Source organism: Candoia aspera, chromosome 9 (genome assembly GCF_035149785.1).
Source record: "Candoia aspera isolate rCanAsp1 chromosome 9, rCanAsp1.hap2, whole genome shotgun sequence".
NCBI lineage: Eukaryota > Metazoa > Chordata > Lepidosauria > Squamata > Boidae > Candoia > Candoia aspera.
In genome coordinates, this window is record NC_086161.1 from 18,595,103 (window position 1) to 18,613,839 (window position 18,737).

At 46.0% G+C, this 18,737-nt stretch overlaps 1 protein-coding gene across 1 annotated transcript; it reads right to left on the reverse strand.

Annotated features, from left to right (window-relative positions):
* Positions 1-2,439: 2,439 nt before the first annotated feature.
* R3HCC1 (R3H domain and coiled-coil containing 1) lies at positions 2,440-18,448 on the reverse strand. The gene is made up of 8 exons (XM_063311589.1): positions 18,366-18,448; positions 16,256-16,385; positions 13,858-13,995; positions 11,773-13,129; positions 9,277-9,449; positions 6,207-6,277; positions 5,186-5,281; positions 2,440-3,030 (listed from the first exon to the last, which is right to left on the reverse strand). Exons 2-8 carry the CDS (start codon positions 16,324-16,326, stop codon positions 2,882-2,884), a joined length of 2,055 nt encoding a protein of 684 aa, XP_063167659.1. The 5' UTR covers positions 16,327-16,385; positions 18,366-18,448; the 3' UTR covers positions 2,440-2,881.
* Positions 18,449-18,737: the final 289 nt, after the last annotated feature.

Here is an 18,737-nt window from a genome sequence, read left to right on the forward strand (position 1 = left end):
TTTATAGCCATCCACTCACTTTCTCTCTCTCCCTCTCTCTCTCCCTCACTGATCCTTGCTTGTTAAATGAGAACCAGACCAGACACATTGGTCGGGAGGATAAACTAAGAGGATTATAAAATGTTATTTTGCACAGATAAAAGTGTTGAATGAATGGACTGAGATTATGCTGACCATTTGTAAGTATTTTTTTTAATTGCAGTAACAAACTTTCAGAGCGAGTTCGCCACTGCAGCGGTAACTCTACCTCACAATGGGCATGGCAAGGCTAATGGCCCATTCACAAAACCATGCTTGGACTGGCCAGCCGGCCGGCCTGCCTGCCTTCCTTCCTGCTATAATACAGATGTCATGGGCCATGTGTCTTATTTCTCAGTGCTCTCACCCCAACCTGTTATGAATCTGCTGTTTATTTATTTAATCAATTTGTGTAGCCACCCATCTCAATAAGTGACTATGTGTAGCAAACCATATCAAGTAAAACCATAAATAAAAAAATTAAAACGCACAGCAGCTGAGGGACACATCCCCACCAATGACCACCATGTGCTGCAGGATGCAAAGCCAGCAGCTACTACTGTAACACTCTGGTCTGAGAGCTCAGGGGTGGGCAACTTGTTGACAAAGCCTTCTTCGAACCTCTTCTGACCAGGACTGCTGAAATTGGAGAGCGGTTTCCTGCCATTTTTTTTTTCCTGGTGGGAGAGATGAAAATTGCAGGGTTCATTCTGAAGTAGAACTAATCTTTCTTCCTGAAAGTTAAACCCATCCACTTTGCAACCCTCAGCTTCTCTCCCATTTTCAGCATGGTTGCTAAAACATTGTGCATTTCTGCAACAAACCCAATTTCTTCTGAATGGGTGGGCTTGAGCAGCCCTTGGGCAGAAACATTCCCTTTCATTCGAGCCTTTCACCTAGAGATGCCAGGGGTTAAGAGGGGATAAGATCCTGAAATGTAGGAGGTGGTGGTGTTGCTTACCTGGATTGGGGACCAAACACCTTGAGGTAGCTACAATCACATTTCCTGGCTATGCGGCCCTTCAATGTGGCCTCAAGATTTCTAGAAGTTAAACAATGAGGACATCTCCTACACTGTGACAGCAAAGAGGGAGGGGTACATCTAGCTGAATCTTTACTTAAGCTTACTTGCATTAATAGCAATAAAAATAGAAGCAAAGGATGTGCTTCTTGGCTGAGAATCAGGATTTTTTTTTCCAGTCATGGCTGAGTCTTGATTTGACCAAGGACTGTAGCTCCTAAAGCTTGTAACAAGGCCTCCGCATAAGAAAAAGGCAGAAAAATGCATATGATAGAGCTTTAGGAGCTACAGTCCTTGGTCAAATTAAGTCTCAGCCATGCCTGGAAAAAAAATCCTGATTCTCAGCCAAGAAGCACATCATTTCTGCACCCCTGAAAAATCACAACCAGTCCCAGCAAATCCAGGCTGGGAAGTCCAATGGGGCCAGTGGACTGAAGCACCACAGTAATTAGTCATTACCCACTGTAGAACGCACATCACAGCCCAAAAGAATGGCCCCATCTCAACTTTTCTAAGTTGTTAAATGTAGCGGGCAAAAGAGGATTTGGACAAACCACCATGCATATTGGCTTGGATGTTAACACCTTTAAAAAAAAACAGAAAAAGTTAGTAAACAACTCATTGGCTCCCGCAGATGTGCGACTTGGTGCCTCCAGTGTCTTCACCCCTATCTAGACTTAGTCCCGTAGTCCAGCATGGGTGTGAAGGGTGGGAACTCATTCCCCCACATTAATTTGAGACCAAAGCTTGCAGTTAAGTGCTTATTCCTTTGGAAAACAGCCCACAGGTAGAAGCAAAGCAATACCACTCGATCAGCCTCATCCAAGCAGTTACACAATTTCTAGGAGAGAAACGGCAAGAGGGTGTTAACTACTTTTCAGTCCTCCTTTTTTCTGTCACTTTTCCCCAAAGTGGAACACCACCACCTAGGGCAAAGCAGCACTTTAGATTAAATTCACGAACTTGCTTTGGAGGGCACAGAGAGGCAAACATTGCACCCATCTAGAACTTAAGGCATCCACATATTCTGGGCTCAAATGGTAGCTGCAGAAACAGTCCCAGGTGCCTGGGGAAAAATACCATTCTTTGACGGAGCTGCAGAGAAGCCTTCATTCACATCCCGACATGCTCCAAAGGACCTCTTGGGAATCAAATCCAAAACCCAATCAGCTCGAATCCCAACATGCATTTCTTAAATGTATTTCGAACCTGAACTGGGCAAGATAACAGCTGGGTGTTGTGGGGATAGTTATGCAACTAGAGTGATTGGTGGACTGATCAGAAGCTAAAGTAGGTTCTTCCCAGCCAAGGAATTCTCCTGGCTCCAGCCTGTAACCTGAGAATTACCCAAGCTTTGAAAGGGGAAGAGGGGGATACAAAAGGCACAAGGAGGAAAGTAGAACGTTTGATACCAGTTGAAAGAAGTTTAATTCTATCTCTTGACAGGAATGAGATGCTAGTTCCAGCCAACTTTTCAGAGAGGTTTAAGAATAGATTACAAACATTAATCAGCCATATCGTTTCCATGCTAACAAAAGGTGTTCATCAAGGTGTTTCTGGCAATATTTTGAAACAGCTGACGAAGCTCTCCTCTGGTGCTACAGTGCCCCCTTGTGGTGCCTTTACAGATCAGCCTCCGTTCCCATCCATCAGTTCCAATTGATTAACCAACTTGGGAATGTTCCCAGTTCTAACATCTCCAGTCGTTATTACCACCAGCCTGTCGCTACTTCAAAAAACAAGAACACAACACAACCAAAAAGAACAGATGAGACCTGCCATCATCACACTGTTGTGTACATTGTTTTAATGCCACCCCAAGTCACTCAAACCAGTCTGGTTTTAATCTGGCAGGTTGGTGGTTGCGGATCCCAGTCCTTGGCAGTCTGAATTGTGCTGACATTTGCGCTGTAATCCTAATGCCCTGGTCACCAGCCTTCTGGCTACTGCTGTATCTGTCTGGGGTCTTTCTTTAGCCAGCTGAAGGAGCTCTGAGGATGAAAAAAGAGAGAAAAAAATGGCAGAGAAGAAATGCAGGAGTTAGAAAGGAGCCTTAAGAAGTCTGGCCAAATGGGCTTGAAGCCACAAATAATTTTATTGCACAAAGTAGACCAGGGCTAAGCTAGACACGCAGAGGACTTTGGGGTTAGATCATCTGTCCCACTAAAGGGGAGGGATGACAGGTTTACAAAGTTCTCCTGTAGCATGCTAAGCTCAGGTAGTAGCAGCTAACCAACTTTGGCTGATCTTGAAAGAAGCCAAACAGGATTTGAACTGGTTGATACTTGAATGGGAGACCATGAGCAAATCCCAGAGCTCTGGACTAGACTGCAAAGCCAGAAACACATCCCAGAAGAAGGCAGTACCAAACCAAGTCCGTATTGCAGCCAACAAAGCTATATGGGTGTGTTCATGGAGTGATTAGGAGTCAGGTTTCAAGGGAGGCTTTGCTACCACGTAACACAGAGAAACCTTATGTGATGGACAGAAGAAACGATCTTGAGGAATGGGAGAAACAGCCGCTACCAAGACAATGGTCAGATAAAAGAAATATGAGTCTGGGCCAGAACTGTAACCTGAGAAAGCGTCTCGGACAAGACCCTCCCTAGTTCTCATGAAGATAAAGGGAGGGAAGGGGGAAGCACATTCACTTTGGTATCCTAATCTGGTCTGCCTTGGAAGGCTGACACCTTATCATTCAATTCCCTTCCTTCCAAGATGCTGGGACAGTCCAGGTATAATGTTTATATCATTACTTCCTGCTATACAAACAAGCACAGTGAACCTTGGGTTCATATAATTCCTCCATCCTCTGGCAGTTTTTTTTTTAAATTAACCGTACACTTTTTGGCAAACTAAGTTTACCATTATACTCATAACTCAAGGAACTGTGGCTTGTATAAATTCAGTTGTAACTAACCAAATTAAAACGAGACTCAGCTTTGATCCTTGTTTGGTCACTAATCAACAAGTCACCGTTATCCTATCTTCTGGTTGTTATAGTTACCAATGAATATGTGCAAAAAAATCTCAAGTCACAGTTCTTCAAGTCTTGATAGTAAACTGCAGTCCTTCTTCCTGACACTAGTTTCAAAAGGAAGGGCCATGACATTCAAGGCTTTAACATAGCTCATTTATGTAGCAGGAAAGTCTGTTTGCAGGGATGCTAAAAATAAATGGCCTTTCTGAACCAGTCTTACCATATTGTGATCATCAATACTCTCAACAAATCCTAACTTCCTTGTTTTTCATTGAAACTAGGCCTAGCTACTTTCTAAAAATTCTGGATGTGAGACCACCTTGTAAAAAAGAAAGACCACAAAGTAGCTAGCCTGTTCAGAGGCTTACTAGTCATCTATGTTTCCATGCCAGCTGTGAAAAACCAATGTGACCAGCATCTCACATTTGCTAGACAATGCTAGAGGTTTAAACTTGGCAGATCTTTAAAGCTAAGCAGGATTGGTGCTGGATAATATTTGGATGGAAGACAACTGGAACATCCCAGGTCTGTAGGCTAGAATAGGAAGTAGGCAAAACAAGACTTGGAAGAAAGCAATGGTAGATCACTTCTATATTGGAGAGCCAGTTTGGTCTAGTGGTTAAGGCAATGGGCTAGAAACCAGGAGTCTGGGAGTTCTAGTCCTGCCTTGGGCATGAAAGCCGGCTGGGTGACCTTGGGCCAGTCCCTCTCTCTCAGCCCAACTCACCTCACAGGGTTGTTGTTGTGGGGAAAATAGGAGGAGGAAGGAGTAAAAGGTATGTTCCCCACCTTGAGTTATTTATAAAAATAATAAAGGCAGGATAGAAAATAAATAAAATAAAATCTCAAATGCAGGACATTATCAGCAGAATAATTTTTACATTGTCACCTTCTACAAAAAAACAGAGAAGAAGAGTGTACTTTCCCTTCTTTGAACACCAGCACAAAAGCCACACAAAGGAAGGAGAGAGAGACTGGTCCTTCCTTTGCCCACCCACTCATTTGCCCACAAGGAATTCCCTGATGCTTTCAAGTTCTGGGCAGACAGGTAATTGCAAGGCTATGCTAGAATTTAGAAGTAATGTTCCATCTCCATTTGCAAAGAAGTCAAACAAGACCTCCACCGCTTTCAGGAGGAGGCATTCCAAACTGATTACACGTCTTACTTGGCCGCTGAAGCGCCTTGATTTTCGACTGCCTTGTACCATGGATCAGAGGCCGGATCTTGATGGAGGTATAGCTCTGTTCTAATGCTTGGGATGCTGAACAATGAGAGAGAATTCTTTGAGACAACAAACCACAGCAGGTACCTTTGAGCTCAATGCTCCCAGAGTTGGTCTCATGTAGGAGTATTCTACATTAGAGGTTGACTTGGGGGCAATAACACTGTATGGCCCTTCTCTGTCCCAAGTACCTGAAGAGAGGCCAGATGGTCCATGCACTCAGCTGCAGTAGCCCAAGAATGCCAATTCAGACAGAAGAGCAGCCAAAAGTTGGTCCCTTCCCAAATTGTCACAATTTTTTTTTCTGCTCTCCTTGTTAGCTAGTCCCCCATTTACAGTGGAGAGCAACCCCAGTTGCCACATGCAGCCTGGAAACCCCGTTTTTATGGCACCCTCCACATCCTAAAATTGCATCACCAAAATCTGGTTAACAAACCCCTGAAGAGCAGAGATACAATTTTCTGAGGATCTTTGGCAGAAATATTTTAAAATATTTAAATACAAACACTCCATTCCATTCAGTTCGATGCGCGCAGTGGCCCAAGTCTGCTAATACAATTAAGCCCCTTCCCCCCAAATCCCAGCACTGCATGATTGTCCTGGCCTCCAACAAAGTAATTTGACCCACCCTAGCTTGTAGCAACCAGCCGGGAAAGGGAGAAGACAAGAATAGGCTGCTAAGAGGAGGTAAAGACATGAATGGCAAAAGATGGAGCTGAACTAGCTTCTTTGCTCCCTGCACTTAATTTTAATCCTCCCGAGCAAGCCCGGCCCTTCAGTGGAAAACAGGCCATAATGCATAACCAAGCAAGAGCTGTGTGATGGCTTTTAAAGTTCTTCCAACCCAATTTGCAGAGGGAGAGGGGGGGGATAAGGCACCAACACCCAGGAAACAGAAAGCAAGGGCAGACTTTATTTTGTGCACCAAAGGGGAAAACACACACATACAGACAGACAAAATTACCTGCTGCCAAACTGGAAAAGACCCCGAGGGCATGAGTGTCATCAACCCACTGAAGCTTGAATCCACTCTCTCTGAAAGAGACAGATCAGAGTTACAATTCTTTAAATGTCACGGTTTCACCAGAGCCAGATCTCATGCAGAAGCAGATCTGAAGCTTTCATCTCCAAGTGCTTTCTGTATCCCTGCCGGTCAGCAGAATAGAACGTCCTGGGTTGGTTATATACAGGGAGTAGCACCAAACGCAGTGGTGTGGGGGTTTCAAATGGGGTGACACATATCCTTCATGCCAGGCTGTCTTTGTACAACTTCAGCAGGCATAACGCACCTGGTGGAGTGGTTAGGCCAGTATTTCCAAACTTGGCCATTTCCAGTGCGTGGACTTAGGATCCCAGAATTCCACAGCCAGCCTGGCCATTGATGAGAATTTTGGGAGTTGAAGTCCACACACCTGGAAGTTGCCACGGTTGGGAAATACGTGGTTAGAGTATTGGACTGGGGAGAGCCAGATGCAAGCCACCACTCAACCATGGAGTTCCTGGGTGACTTTAGGCCAGTCACACTCTCTCAGTCCAATCTCCCCCACGGCATGTTAGGGAATAAAAGGAAGACCTCTATGGAAGCTGCCTTCAGCTCTCAGAAAAAAGTCTGGAATGAAATGCAGTCACTAACATAATAAATCATCTTCCCTAAGCATTCTAGCAACACATGGATGGGTGGCCAGGCAATCCTGATTCAGACGATGCTGGGGAAAATGAGCCTGTCTTATCTCAGTGCTGCACTTCCCAACAAGGTCTCTCTAACCTCCCTTCATGTGTATTAATTAAGGAAAAGTATTATGCCAGCAACATAACCAAACCTTTGGTTTGGCCTCCAATTCTCTGCCAACTCAAAGAGGCATTGCCCTAATCAAGTGATGCCCAGCAGGTGTCCTGAAGAATGTATCCTATTTAATCTCCATTTTTCCAACGCCATCAAAGAAAAGACTGCATAAGCTGCATAATTAACATTGTGAATCCGCCGTTGCATAATGCAGTAAAGACTATTAAGTGAGACTGTTTGAATGTTTACCATATTCATGCAGGGCTGGTAGGGATAATCAGAAAGAGAATGTCCAAGTTCATAAATAGGGGGTTTTATTTCTAGCTACAGGAAGCAAACCCAGCTTAATGATTATTCTCTTCTTAACCTGCTTGGGAAACATTGGTTTGACTTTTGTGCTAACTCAGGGAAGGCAATTAAGGGATCGATCATGGAAATCACTTGCTGTGATTGCAGCTGATCCAGTCACCTCTTCTGCCATTCAGATAATCACAATCCATGCCTCTGAATTGCACAATTTGAGATGACTGGATCAGGTATGTATCAACCATTTTTTTAATCCCCCCTTCAAGAAGTCTAGCGTTTTCTTTTCTTTTAATGAAAAGGAAAAAGGTAAATATAAGTTAGTAGCATGTCTAATGTTGCAATATACCCTGCAGCCCTGAACAGGGTGGGGGGGGAGAGGAGACAGAGGACCTTCTACAGAATTCTTCTGGGGCTTCTCTAGAACTTCATCTCTATCTTAGAAGTGAGGAAGGAGCAGTTAACTCCCAGGTAAGTTGTCCATACAACTTAATCGAAAAGATTAGTTTTGCTCCAAACAGTCCTGGCTGTGTTAGGGTAAAGCTAGCCTCTCTGGGTCAGCTATTGGGGGTCAATAAACTGCATTAGGGCTCATACATGACTATGCCTGTGATGCCTATCTGTATAAAGATTTGGCATCTTTATACATTTGGTCTGGAATATCTTTTGGAGCTTCCTGAGTTAGGGGCCAGTCCTCCAGTCATTGTACAGTATTCTCTTTCCTTGATATAAGTTGCTTCTTTTTCATTCTCTTCTCACTGTAAGCAGCCCAGAGTCGGGCAGCCCCAAAATTGAAAAATTAAATTAATATGTAATACGTAACCACCCTTTCCCCCAACCCGGTAAAGCACCTCATGCAAACAGGGCCACTAAGTTTATATGTTATAAGAACTAGGAACATGACCGAGTCATCTTGTTAATGAGTCACATAAGGATGGTGCATTATTTGAAAATGATTCAGAAGGGCTCTGGACCTCGGGCGAGTTTAGTAGCCTCCCTTCTGCTTCGGCCCAAAGAAAAAGGAACAGCTGCTTTCAGAGCCACTCTGAATCAACTCACATAGCATCAAAAGCGCGTCTTCCAAACCAAGTTGAAAACATGCAAAGGTCTGCCTCATATATTGATTAGCAGTCAGCACTAGTATTCAGACCTGGGATATTAGAGTGATCTTATGAATATTCAAATGGGCTGAGGGTTCTATCCACCCAGCAGATGCTTAATAGCCTCTAATGTTGAAATTAGCTTAATCAACCAACCAGTGATCGATTTGCCCAATCCTAGCCACCCTGCACACCACAAGATCTTTACTAACTTTACAAACTTTACAGAGATGTAAAGTTTTGCATCTCTGAGAAGTGCCCAAAGCAGAATTCTTGACGTAGCTGCCTCAGGACCATCTCATGGTGTGCAGGGTGGCTAGGATTGGGCAAATCGATCACTGGTTGATTGATTCAGCTAATTTCAACTTTAGAGGCTATTAAGCATCTGCTGGGTAGATAGAACCCTCAGCCCATTTGAATATTCATAAGATCACTCTAATATCCCAGGTCTGAATGCTAGTTACATTTACATCTCAATACTAAATAATAAGTCTAAATACTAGTTACATTTACATCTCTGTAAAGTTACATGGAGAGCCAGTTTGGTATAATGGTTAAAGCATCAGGCCAGAAACCGTGAGTTCTAGTCCCACCCTAAGGACGAAGCCAGCTGGGTGACCTTGGGCCAGTCACTCTCTTAGCCCTAGGAAGGAGGCAATGGCAAACCACTTCTGAAAAACTTTGCCAAGAAAACTGCAGGCACTTGTCCAGGCAGTCTCCGAAAATCAGACACAATTAAATGGATTTTTTTAAAAAAGTCCCCTCCAGAAAACCATCTTCTGCTTTAGGTCCTTAAATACTGGGACAGTCCTGAACAGGAAACACCAGCCGCTTAGCCTACCACTTACTGGAAGTCTGCAAAGGCCTCTAGCAGATGCTCTGTTTTTAGCGAAGGTGAAAAATCATAGATCTCTAGCACATGGCCAAAATCTCCCTCGTTGATCTGTGCCTCCCCGTAACCAGAATAATCAAACTGAATTTTCTCAATGCTTATGTCCTTTATGGTCAAATAATTTGTGATCTGAAAAAGAGAAAACCAAGGGTTTGCATGAGAGCAAAAAAATCACCTTCACATGTTCACCTCTATACAGTAAGAGTCAGTACAAACCACCATCAGCAGAACCAGGTGATGTTCATTCTGGGTGAACTTTTCAACACTTTAAGCAAAAACTAAAGTGCCACGATGGAATTAATCTTCTATCATTATAATTCACATGGCCACCTCCCAACGAATAAATTCCTGCTAATTTATGTTCGCAGAGCAATTCTCAAATCCCATGGAAAGAATTCATTCATTCATTCATTCATTCATTCATTCATTCATTCAATTTATATAGCCACCCATCTCAGACCAGTGACTCTGGGCAACTAACAATCATAAAAAACAAAGAATTAAAGCAATACAATATAAAGACAGCCAAGAGAGATTAAAATCTGTTGGGGTCAACAGAACCATGTAACGGAGCCCTTTACACACTTGGGGCCCCAGGCCAGACACAAAATCAGGTCTTCAATTACCAGTGGCACAGCCCAGAAATCGCTCTGCAGGCATAAAGGATTCTACTGATGAGGTGGACTGGCCACAGTGATAAAGCCTCTGCAACGTTGTTGTAAATGTAGAAAGTTTAAAACAATAAACTTACACAGAACTCAAACAAACAATCAAAAACATTTAAAAACAGCAACAATATTACTAAAGACAGTTCTGCTTTCCCTGTCCTTAAAGAGTAAGGACAGTTTCATATCTGATTTATTTATTTAGTTATTTAGTTATGTTGCTTGAACCCCCAGGGAGAAATTGTTCATTATCAAGAGCTGTTCAACTCGCAGTGGGTAACAAATGGAATCAAATCAAGAAAGACAGACTCACGTTCACTTGTTAAGTATTTTGCCCTGCTTTTCACTTCCAAGGAAAGGGGATTGTGAGGATTGTGTCTGCAACAATGCAAGCAGCCACGCTGAGAAACACCAGGTTCGTCGCTCACACTAAGCCAAACCCCGATTTGTTTGGGGTCAGGAAATAACTAGCTGTAAACAATGCTTATTGTGGAAGTCTATTCCCGTTGGGAAGGGCAGAAAGCCAGACATGCACTGAAATCAGACAGGCACTTTAGCAAAGTATCATGGATTTCATTTCTCACGTGTGAAACCAACCATTGTGGTGTATTCAGCAAACAATGGTTTATGGTAATGTGGCAACTCAGTCGGTGAATGGTTGACACACACACAAAAAAGGCAGGAAACAATGTGAAGGAGGAACTCGGGTTTCAGAGCTGTTTGTCCGCAAGTAACTTCACAGTTAGATTGCTGCAATTTTTTATTTCTCAAATTTAGAGCCCCCCCACCTCACGCTTGTGGTTCTGCAATGTGCCTGATCTGGATCACACTTGGCTGGTCCAGATGGCCGAGGCCAGGCTGCTGAGAATAGGCCTGGCCGTGCACTTTATGCCTTTGTAGAAACCTCTGAGCAAGCTGTGGAATAGCCATCAAACCTGGTTCAAAGGGCAGGCTGTACGGCCCCAAACCGCTTGGATGCCTGTTGGATCACCTTCACGAGGGGCTCTGAAAGGGCCCGGTGACCTCCTGAGACACCCTCCAAAACCTGCTTGATACTATCAGTGCTTCTCTGTGGTGGCCCCCGTGCTCTGGAATCACTTTCTCCCACGACAGGTCCACACTAAAAGACTTCATAAGCACCTTCTGAAACGTTATCACTTCCCCCAAGCTGTCCCAAGATGACTGTTGGAAGAATGTTCCCCTCTCCCCTTATTAATGCACCTATTTTATTTTTTATTGAATACTGTTTGATAGTGTTTTCATGCATTGTTTATTACGGACTTTACTGGTGTTTCTATTACAGACCACTCTGAAATGCTTCAAAGGGGGTGTGTTAGTATACAGGTAGTCCTCGACTTACGACCATTCATTTAGTGACCATCCAGAGTTACAACGGCACTGGGAAAAGTGACCGGTCCTCGCATTTACAACTGTCGCGGTGTCCCCACGGTCACGTGATCAAAATTCATGTGCTTGGCAACCACCGGCATGTATTTATGATGGTTGCAGCATCCCAGGATCACATGATCACCGTTTGCGACCTTCCCAGATGGCTTCCGACAAGGAAAACCAATGGGGGAAGCCAGATTGGCTTTAACAATCATGTGATTTGCTTAATGACCGTGACGAGAAAGGTCGTAAAATTAAGCACCGTCACATGATGCCTCGCTTAACAACCACATCGCTTAGCAACCAAAATTCTAGTCCTAATCGTAGTTGTAAGTTGAGGATTACCTGTATTAAATAAAGTCAGGCTCTCGAAAACAAGTAAGACACGAAGCTGTTACCTCTTGCAGGAGTTCAGCCCCACAGTCATCTTCAAAGATGCTGCTCTTTTCTTCTGCTGAAGAAATGCCCATGCTTCTATCCCCAGCAGACAGCTCCACCCCAGGCCACCGGTGCCCCTCCAGGCCTACAGACTCTTTCTTCTGGCTTTCAAATTGCACCTTGGCTTTGTTGGGATTGGAGACAGAGGTATGCAAGTAGGGTTCAGCCTGAGGATTAAGCAGAGATGGAGTTTTGCCGCTATCCAGTACAGGAGATGGTACCTGCCCCAGTAAGTCCTCCTGAATGACTCCGGATGCCTGGGTTTGGCCACATTCTGATGGAAGTGCAACAGTGCAAACTTTAGTTTGGGTTTCCACTGGCAACTCAGTGTTGTCCTTGGAGGCATCTACAGTTCTCCTTTCCAGGTCTGGGAGCAGCTTACACTCCTCCCCTCCATTGGCACAAGCACATGTCCCATGCTTATTTTGCAAGAGGGGGAAGTCCTTACTAGATTTCAACAGGAGAGCGTTTGAAACATCTGTCCCACTGTTTTCAGAAAGGGACAGGAATGTCCCACTTTCCAACGGAATGGAATCCTGGCAGCTGTTATCTGTATCTTCCAGAATGGGTGGTTTTGTGTCCAACTCCTGGACATCTGGAGCTCTGCACGTTTCGCCTTCTGACAAAGGTGAATGTCCACTTGGTTTTGAAAGAGCATCAACAGAAGGTTCCATCAGTCCTTCTGGAAGACTGGAGCTTTCACAGCTTTCTGGGACCAAAACATTTCTACCGTCTTTATAGTGGGTACCCATTTCAGTTAGGTTTGGACTACTTTTTGATGCCAACAGGACCTGCTGCACATTATCTTGCTTTTCCAGGTCAGATGCACTGGGTGCGTCCTTCAAAAGAGGGGAATCTGGGCACCCCAGGGCACCTTTACCACCTTCATTACCAGACTCCACATTTGAACGTCTTTCCTTCGGGTGGCTTTTGGCCTCTTCACATTCAGTCTTGCTGGATAACCTGCTTCCATCTGTACTCCTTTCACTACGGTAAGTGGCCCTGGATGTTTGACATTCCTCCTTGTTGCTGCCCAAAGAATGCAACTCACTCTCAAATGCTTCTGTGGAGCCACCTTGTCCCAAGCCCTCTGGCTTCTTCCGCATTGCCCTGGGGACATAGAGGGCTCTGTCTGGCTTTTTCTGGGGCTGCCTTCTACCCCGGCCATTTCCTCTTCGGGCTTGGGAACTGTTGGCCAGGGTTTCTATCTGCCGTGGGCCTCCTCTGGATCGACTCCCTCTGCTTCTTGCATGGGGAGGGTGGCTGTAGTAGGAGGCTTCAACAGCACCATTGGGGTCATCTGGCTCATCAGGCAACCTAAACCCAAGAGAACAGCCAGAAACGCAAGAATAGGCAATTCAATGTTTTGAACTCCAAGACCAAATGTATCCAATTTTGGCCACACCATGTAAAGACAAATTCCAGAGCTTGCCTTATTAAAGAATCCAGTGTAGATGTTTACTCGTCACCATCCCTGATTTCAGGGACTTCCTTCCAAGTGCTAAGGAAGGTACGAAGATGCCAACAAGGAAGTCATCAATCATGTTGGAGTCATGACTACATTTGGAATTTTGAGGACATGTTGTGGGACTAACACAGAATGGCTGCCACACTGTCTTTTGGGGGAACTTAAGAATTCCTTGCTTGTCAAAAACCTGGCATACCTTTAATATTCTGAATGCAAAGAACACACAAGCTGTTCTGAAATGTTAAGCTCTACAGAATGAAACGCCTCCCACCCTCTTCCTGAACGGTCTTGCTTTCAAAATGCAATTGAGCCCATTCTGCTGGTTAATGGTTCTTGAGCTTTTATCACTTATTCCAGTGCTTCTCAACCTCGGCAACTTTAAGCTGTGTGGACTTCAACTCCCAGCATTCCCCAGCCAGCATGGCTGGCTGGGGAATGTTGGGAATTGAAGTCCACACAGCTTAAAGTTGCCGAGGTTGAGAAACACTGCCTTATTCAGTTCTCAAGAAAGTGAGCGATTAAAAGTGCCTTATTCAGTTCTCACTGAAAGTGAGCGATTAAAACAGGACCTTCCTACCTGACTGCCGAATGACAGACCACTGTCCTCCTCCTCCACCCTTCTCCGACAGAAAAGCTGCTCAGGAGATCAACGTCATCAACGGTTCGGTGGATCAAATATCTCAGGCGACTGGACAGAGGAGGAAACAAGAGGACCCTGTAAGAAAAGGCGACAGGGAATGAAATCAGCCACTCTTAAGAAAGGGACAGTTCAGCAGCCACAAGGAAAGAGGAAGAGAGATGTAAGAACTTATAATTTCCTGTAGGCCTGATATTCTTTTTCTGATATCCCAAGGTTGTGAGTGCCATTCCTTAAGGGAACTCTGTTCCTGGCAAAATATTAGTCTTGGCGGGGGCAGGGGCGGAAGCATGCAAAAGGGCTTTAAAATAGCTCTTAAGAAGAGACCATGCTTTGCAGCAACAGAATCCTGCTGGATGGCAGGAGGAAAACAGGAAGAATGGAGCAGTTCCAAACTTGGGGCTTCAGGCTGCAATGTTGTTGGGAGTCCCACTCAGAATTCCTGAAGTGGTTGAACAAAGGGCAGGAAGGCCCGTGTTCTGGTCCATCTTCAGCCAAAGAAGTTCCCTGAGCGATTCTGGGCTAGTTGCTCTCTCATAGGGGGATTGTTGTAGTGACAAACCAGCAGACCAACTAAGGTCTGCGTCACCCGGGGCAAACAGGGATTCTGCACCCATTTTGGCACACCCCCCACGCTCATTTTGGCGCCCCACCAGCGCGGTGCCCGGGGCGCATGTCCCAGTTGTCCCCCCCCAGTTGCAGCCCTGCAAACCAGGAGGAAGCGTCATGTATGCTGTCTTGAGCTCCTGGAGGAGAGGCAGGGTTTAAATCTAACAAATAAATGAATACATTATAAATCATTATGTCAGCCCAGCCTTTCTCAACTTTTTGACCCTGGAGGAACCCTTGAAATGTTTTTCAGGCCTCAGGGAACCCCTGCACATTCAGGCTCAAAGATAGGCCAGAAGTTACAAAATTCTTATATTCGCTTCATGGGTGGGCCCGTATATATGCATTAACAGTGTTCTTAAACTAAAAATAAAGAATGAAACTTACCTCTTTAATGTGAAGTTGCCCAAATTTAAATAATTTTTTAAACAAATCATGATCTCCCAGGGAACCCCTAGTGACCTCTTGCAGAACCCCAGGGTGCCATGGAACCCTGGTTGAGAAACCCTGTGTTAGCTCAAGGAGTATCAAAATCCAGGAGCAGACCAGCACGCCGGCAAGCGTACTTAAGCATGCTATTACATGGATCCTGGTTAATAAGAAATAAACATTCTAGTGTGTTTAAGGGGCTTCCTTTTAACTATGTACAGAGCCAAATCCAGAGGGCATCAAACTAGAGAAAGCTGGTGGTAAAAAAAACAACCAGCAAAGAAACAACCCAACATTGTGCTATAAAATGACGTTCACGCATCCTGCTACGGTATGGCTTCTTAAACAACCCAATGTTCGTCTAGGTTTGCACATCATGCTAAGCTGTAACCCAAAAGCTTCAAACTACGAGGGCTGGTTCATCATCACGCTAAGCCAGAACCAAGTTCTCCTATTCCCAGGGCCAACAAGCTTTAACAGGTAAGATCTGTTGAGGTTTTCCTACTAATAGATTAAGACTGCTATTGTGCCTAATCATTTTGGCCGGGTTAAAAGGTTGTATTAGATTGTCTCCTCTCACCTGCTTCATGCAAATCACCTGGGGGGGGAAACCTGCCTGGACTTGTTCTCACTTCCTCTTTTTTCTCTGCCGGCAATGTAGGCAAGCAAGGCTTGCTCCAAAGGGAGCTAAGTCCTTTAAATATGTTTTGTTTTTTGTTTTGCTTTCTGTAAATAAATTATTTTTATAGAAATGCTTGGTGTGTGACTTTTTTGACCTCTCCTGGGCTAAAGGCTTTCCCAGCATCTGCCAACAAGATCTGCTTATTTGTCTACCTAACCAACCAAGATTTACCCGGAAAATTCTGCTCTTCAGGGTCCCAAACACCAAAGGTCTTTTCTATTAGCTGCCTCTGCTCCTCTGAATTGACCATGCCTGAGACTGAACACGAGGCCTCCATCAAAAGCAGAAACTCAGCCTGAGTTTCCTCTTTTCCCTTTTGGGATTTCCAGGAAAAAGCTTTTTTCATCCACCTGCTCTCTGATTCTTTTGATGAAGTCTAGGATCTCCCGTATCAAGTCACATTTTCTGCCCCTGAACTAAGCATCCAGATCCTCAAAAGGCATGCACGTCAGAAGCAAAACCCAGCCTTGGCGGGAGAGGAACATTTCATGCACAGCCGCACTTTAAAAGTCTCTAAGGAAAAGGTGGAGCTAAATTTCATGGATCTACAGATCAGTCCCTTTGTAAGCGACCTCCTAGCTCAGTTTGAGTTGGGGTAATGGGAGAGAAGCTTCTTACTTTTCCAGCTGGTTCTGAACCAGGAAGTGGTCCAGTTCCTCCATGATCTTGTCGACAAAGTCATTCTCCATGGGAGAAAGGAACACGCCATCCAAACAACGCAGCGCCAGGGTGACAGTGGGGTGGTGGCCTGTCAGAGGGGACAAAATTGGGCAGATAATTAGACTGGGCCAAAATGGTTTGCTCCATTCACCAAGAACTATCTTACTTCTACTACTGCTCAAAATATATTTTTTTAATTTAGAATATACCTATAAAATAGAGCAGTGTTTCTCAACCTTGGCAACTTGAAGATGTGTGGACTTCAACTCCCAGAATTCCCCAGCCAGCATGGGAGTTGAAGTCCACAGGTCTTCAAGTTGCCAAGGTTGAGAAACACTGGTTGTTGTTTATTCGTTTAGTCGCTTCCGACTCTTCGTGACTTCATGGACCAGCCCACGCCAGAGCTTCCTGTCGGTCGTCAACACCCCCAGCTCCCCCAGGGACGAGTCCGTCACCTCTAGAATATCATCCATCCATCTTGCCCTTGGTCGGCCCCTCTTCCTTTTGCCTTCCACTCTCCCTAGCATCAGCATCTTCTCCAGGGTGTCCTGTCTTCTCATTATGTGGCCAAAGTATTTCAGTTTTGCCTTTAATATCATTCCCTCAAGTGAGCAGTCTGGCTTTATTTCCTGGAGGATGGACTGGTTGGATCTTCTTGCAGTCCAAGGCACTCTCAGAATTTTCCTCCAACACCACAGTTCAAAAGCATCGATCTTCCTTCGCTCAGCCTTCCTTATGGTCCAGCTCTCGCAGCCATATGTTACTACAGGGAACACCATTGCTTTAACTATGCGGGCCTTTGTTGTCAGTGTGATGTCTCTGCTCTTAACTATTTTATCGAGATTTGTCATTGCTCTTCTTCCAAGGATTAAGCGTCTTCTGATTTCCTGACTGCAGTCAGCATCTGCAGTAATCTTTGCACCTAGGAATACAAAGTCTTTCACTGCTTCTACATTTTCTCCCTCTATTTGCCAGTTATCAATCAAGCTGGTTGCCATAATCTTGGTTTTTTTCAGGTTTAGCTGCAAACCAGCTTTTGCACTTTCTTCTTTCACCTTCATCATAAGGCTCCTCAGTTCCTCTTCACTTTCAGCCATCAAAGTGGTATCATCTGCATATCTGAGATTGTTAATGTTTCTTCCAGAGATTTTAACTCCAGCCTTGGATTCCTCAAGGCCAGCTTGGAATAGATGCATTTAGTTTGATTGCTCCGTGCATTTTAAAGGTTAGAACAACTAAGAAAATCAATGCAGTTTACGTAAAGTATCTGCTAAATATAAATACAGAATGCTGCAAATTTATCAAGGAGCTCTTAAGATGAAGTTTTTAAAATGAAAAATGAATCCCATCAGTTGGGTAAGGTTTCCATACAGGTCTCACTAAATACGCTTTTCTTTTCCGCTCTTCCTGTTCTAGGACCCTGTGGCATCTGAACAGGTGCAAGATTACTGCGGTTGTCTTAAAGGGCAGTGTTGCTGTTGTTTTGTGTGTTTAAAAAGAGATGGACCACCGGGCACATTTAGCAATACTGACCCAGGAGCTCAAGTGCCCGTCCTCGGGCCCTTGTGCCAATCTAAGACAAAGAGGCAGCCGGGGAAACAAAACCACGGCACATCTGGAACCAGCTCGCATCGGTTCTTTTGCCAGGATCAGAAAAGGATCCCATCGGGCACACCATCCCACTTCCAGCGGGCCACCTAACGTGCCCGTTGCGCGACAGCCATCTCGCAGGGCAGAACGGGGCGCGCGCGGGGTCGGCTGGCCTGAATCTCCCCGCGCCAGGGCGGCCTCGCTGCAGACACCCTCCGGCCGGGTTGTGCCAACCGCAGGGGGGCTCCGCCGCCCGGCATCGCGCCAAGGACCTGCAGCCGCCCCCGAAGCCCGCGCGCTCCACGGAGCGCGGCGGTGGCCGGAGGGTCCGCGGCGCGCGATGCCCGGCGCGAGCCAGCGGAGCCCCAAAGCCCCCTCCCCGCGGAGCCGGACCGCCCGCGGCTTGAAGGGGCGAGTCGGGGGCGCGCTCGGAGCGGCCCGGCCGCCCCCGACCCCCCGCACGGGACCCCGCACGTACCGCGAGGCCCGGCTGAGCAGTCCGTCCTCCTTCCCGGCGGCGGGCGGCCTCGCCAAGCGGCGGCTCGGCTCCTCCTCGCGGCCTCGCCGTCCGCCCCGCCCCGCGCCCACCCTCCGTCCACGTGAGCGCTGCCAACTCGGATTGGGCGGCGCGCTTCCGCGCCGGCCACGGGAGAGGGGCGGACCGGGAGGCCCGCCTGTCCGGCCCCCTCGCGCGCCCGTGCCCGCGTTTAAGCCATCCAGGTGGGATGGGGCTCAAACCGCACGCTGGACCGAAGTTGGGGAGTTTGGGGTTTAATGCGCTGGGGGCTCCCGGCCATTGGTTGAGCCGAGCCGTCGCGGTGAGCCGACGTTGGTGGCTGGCTTGAGCGGC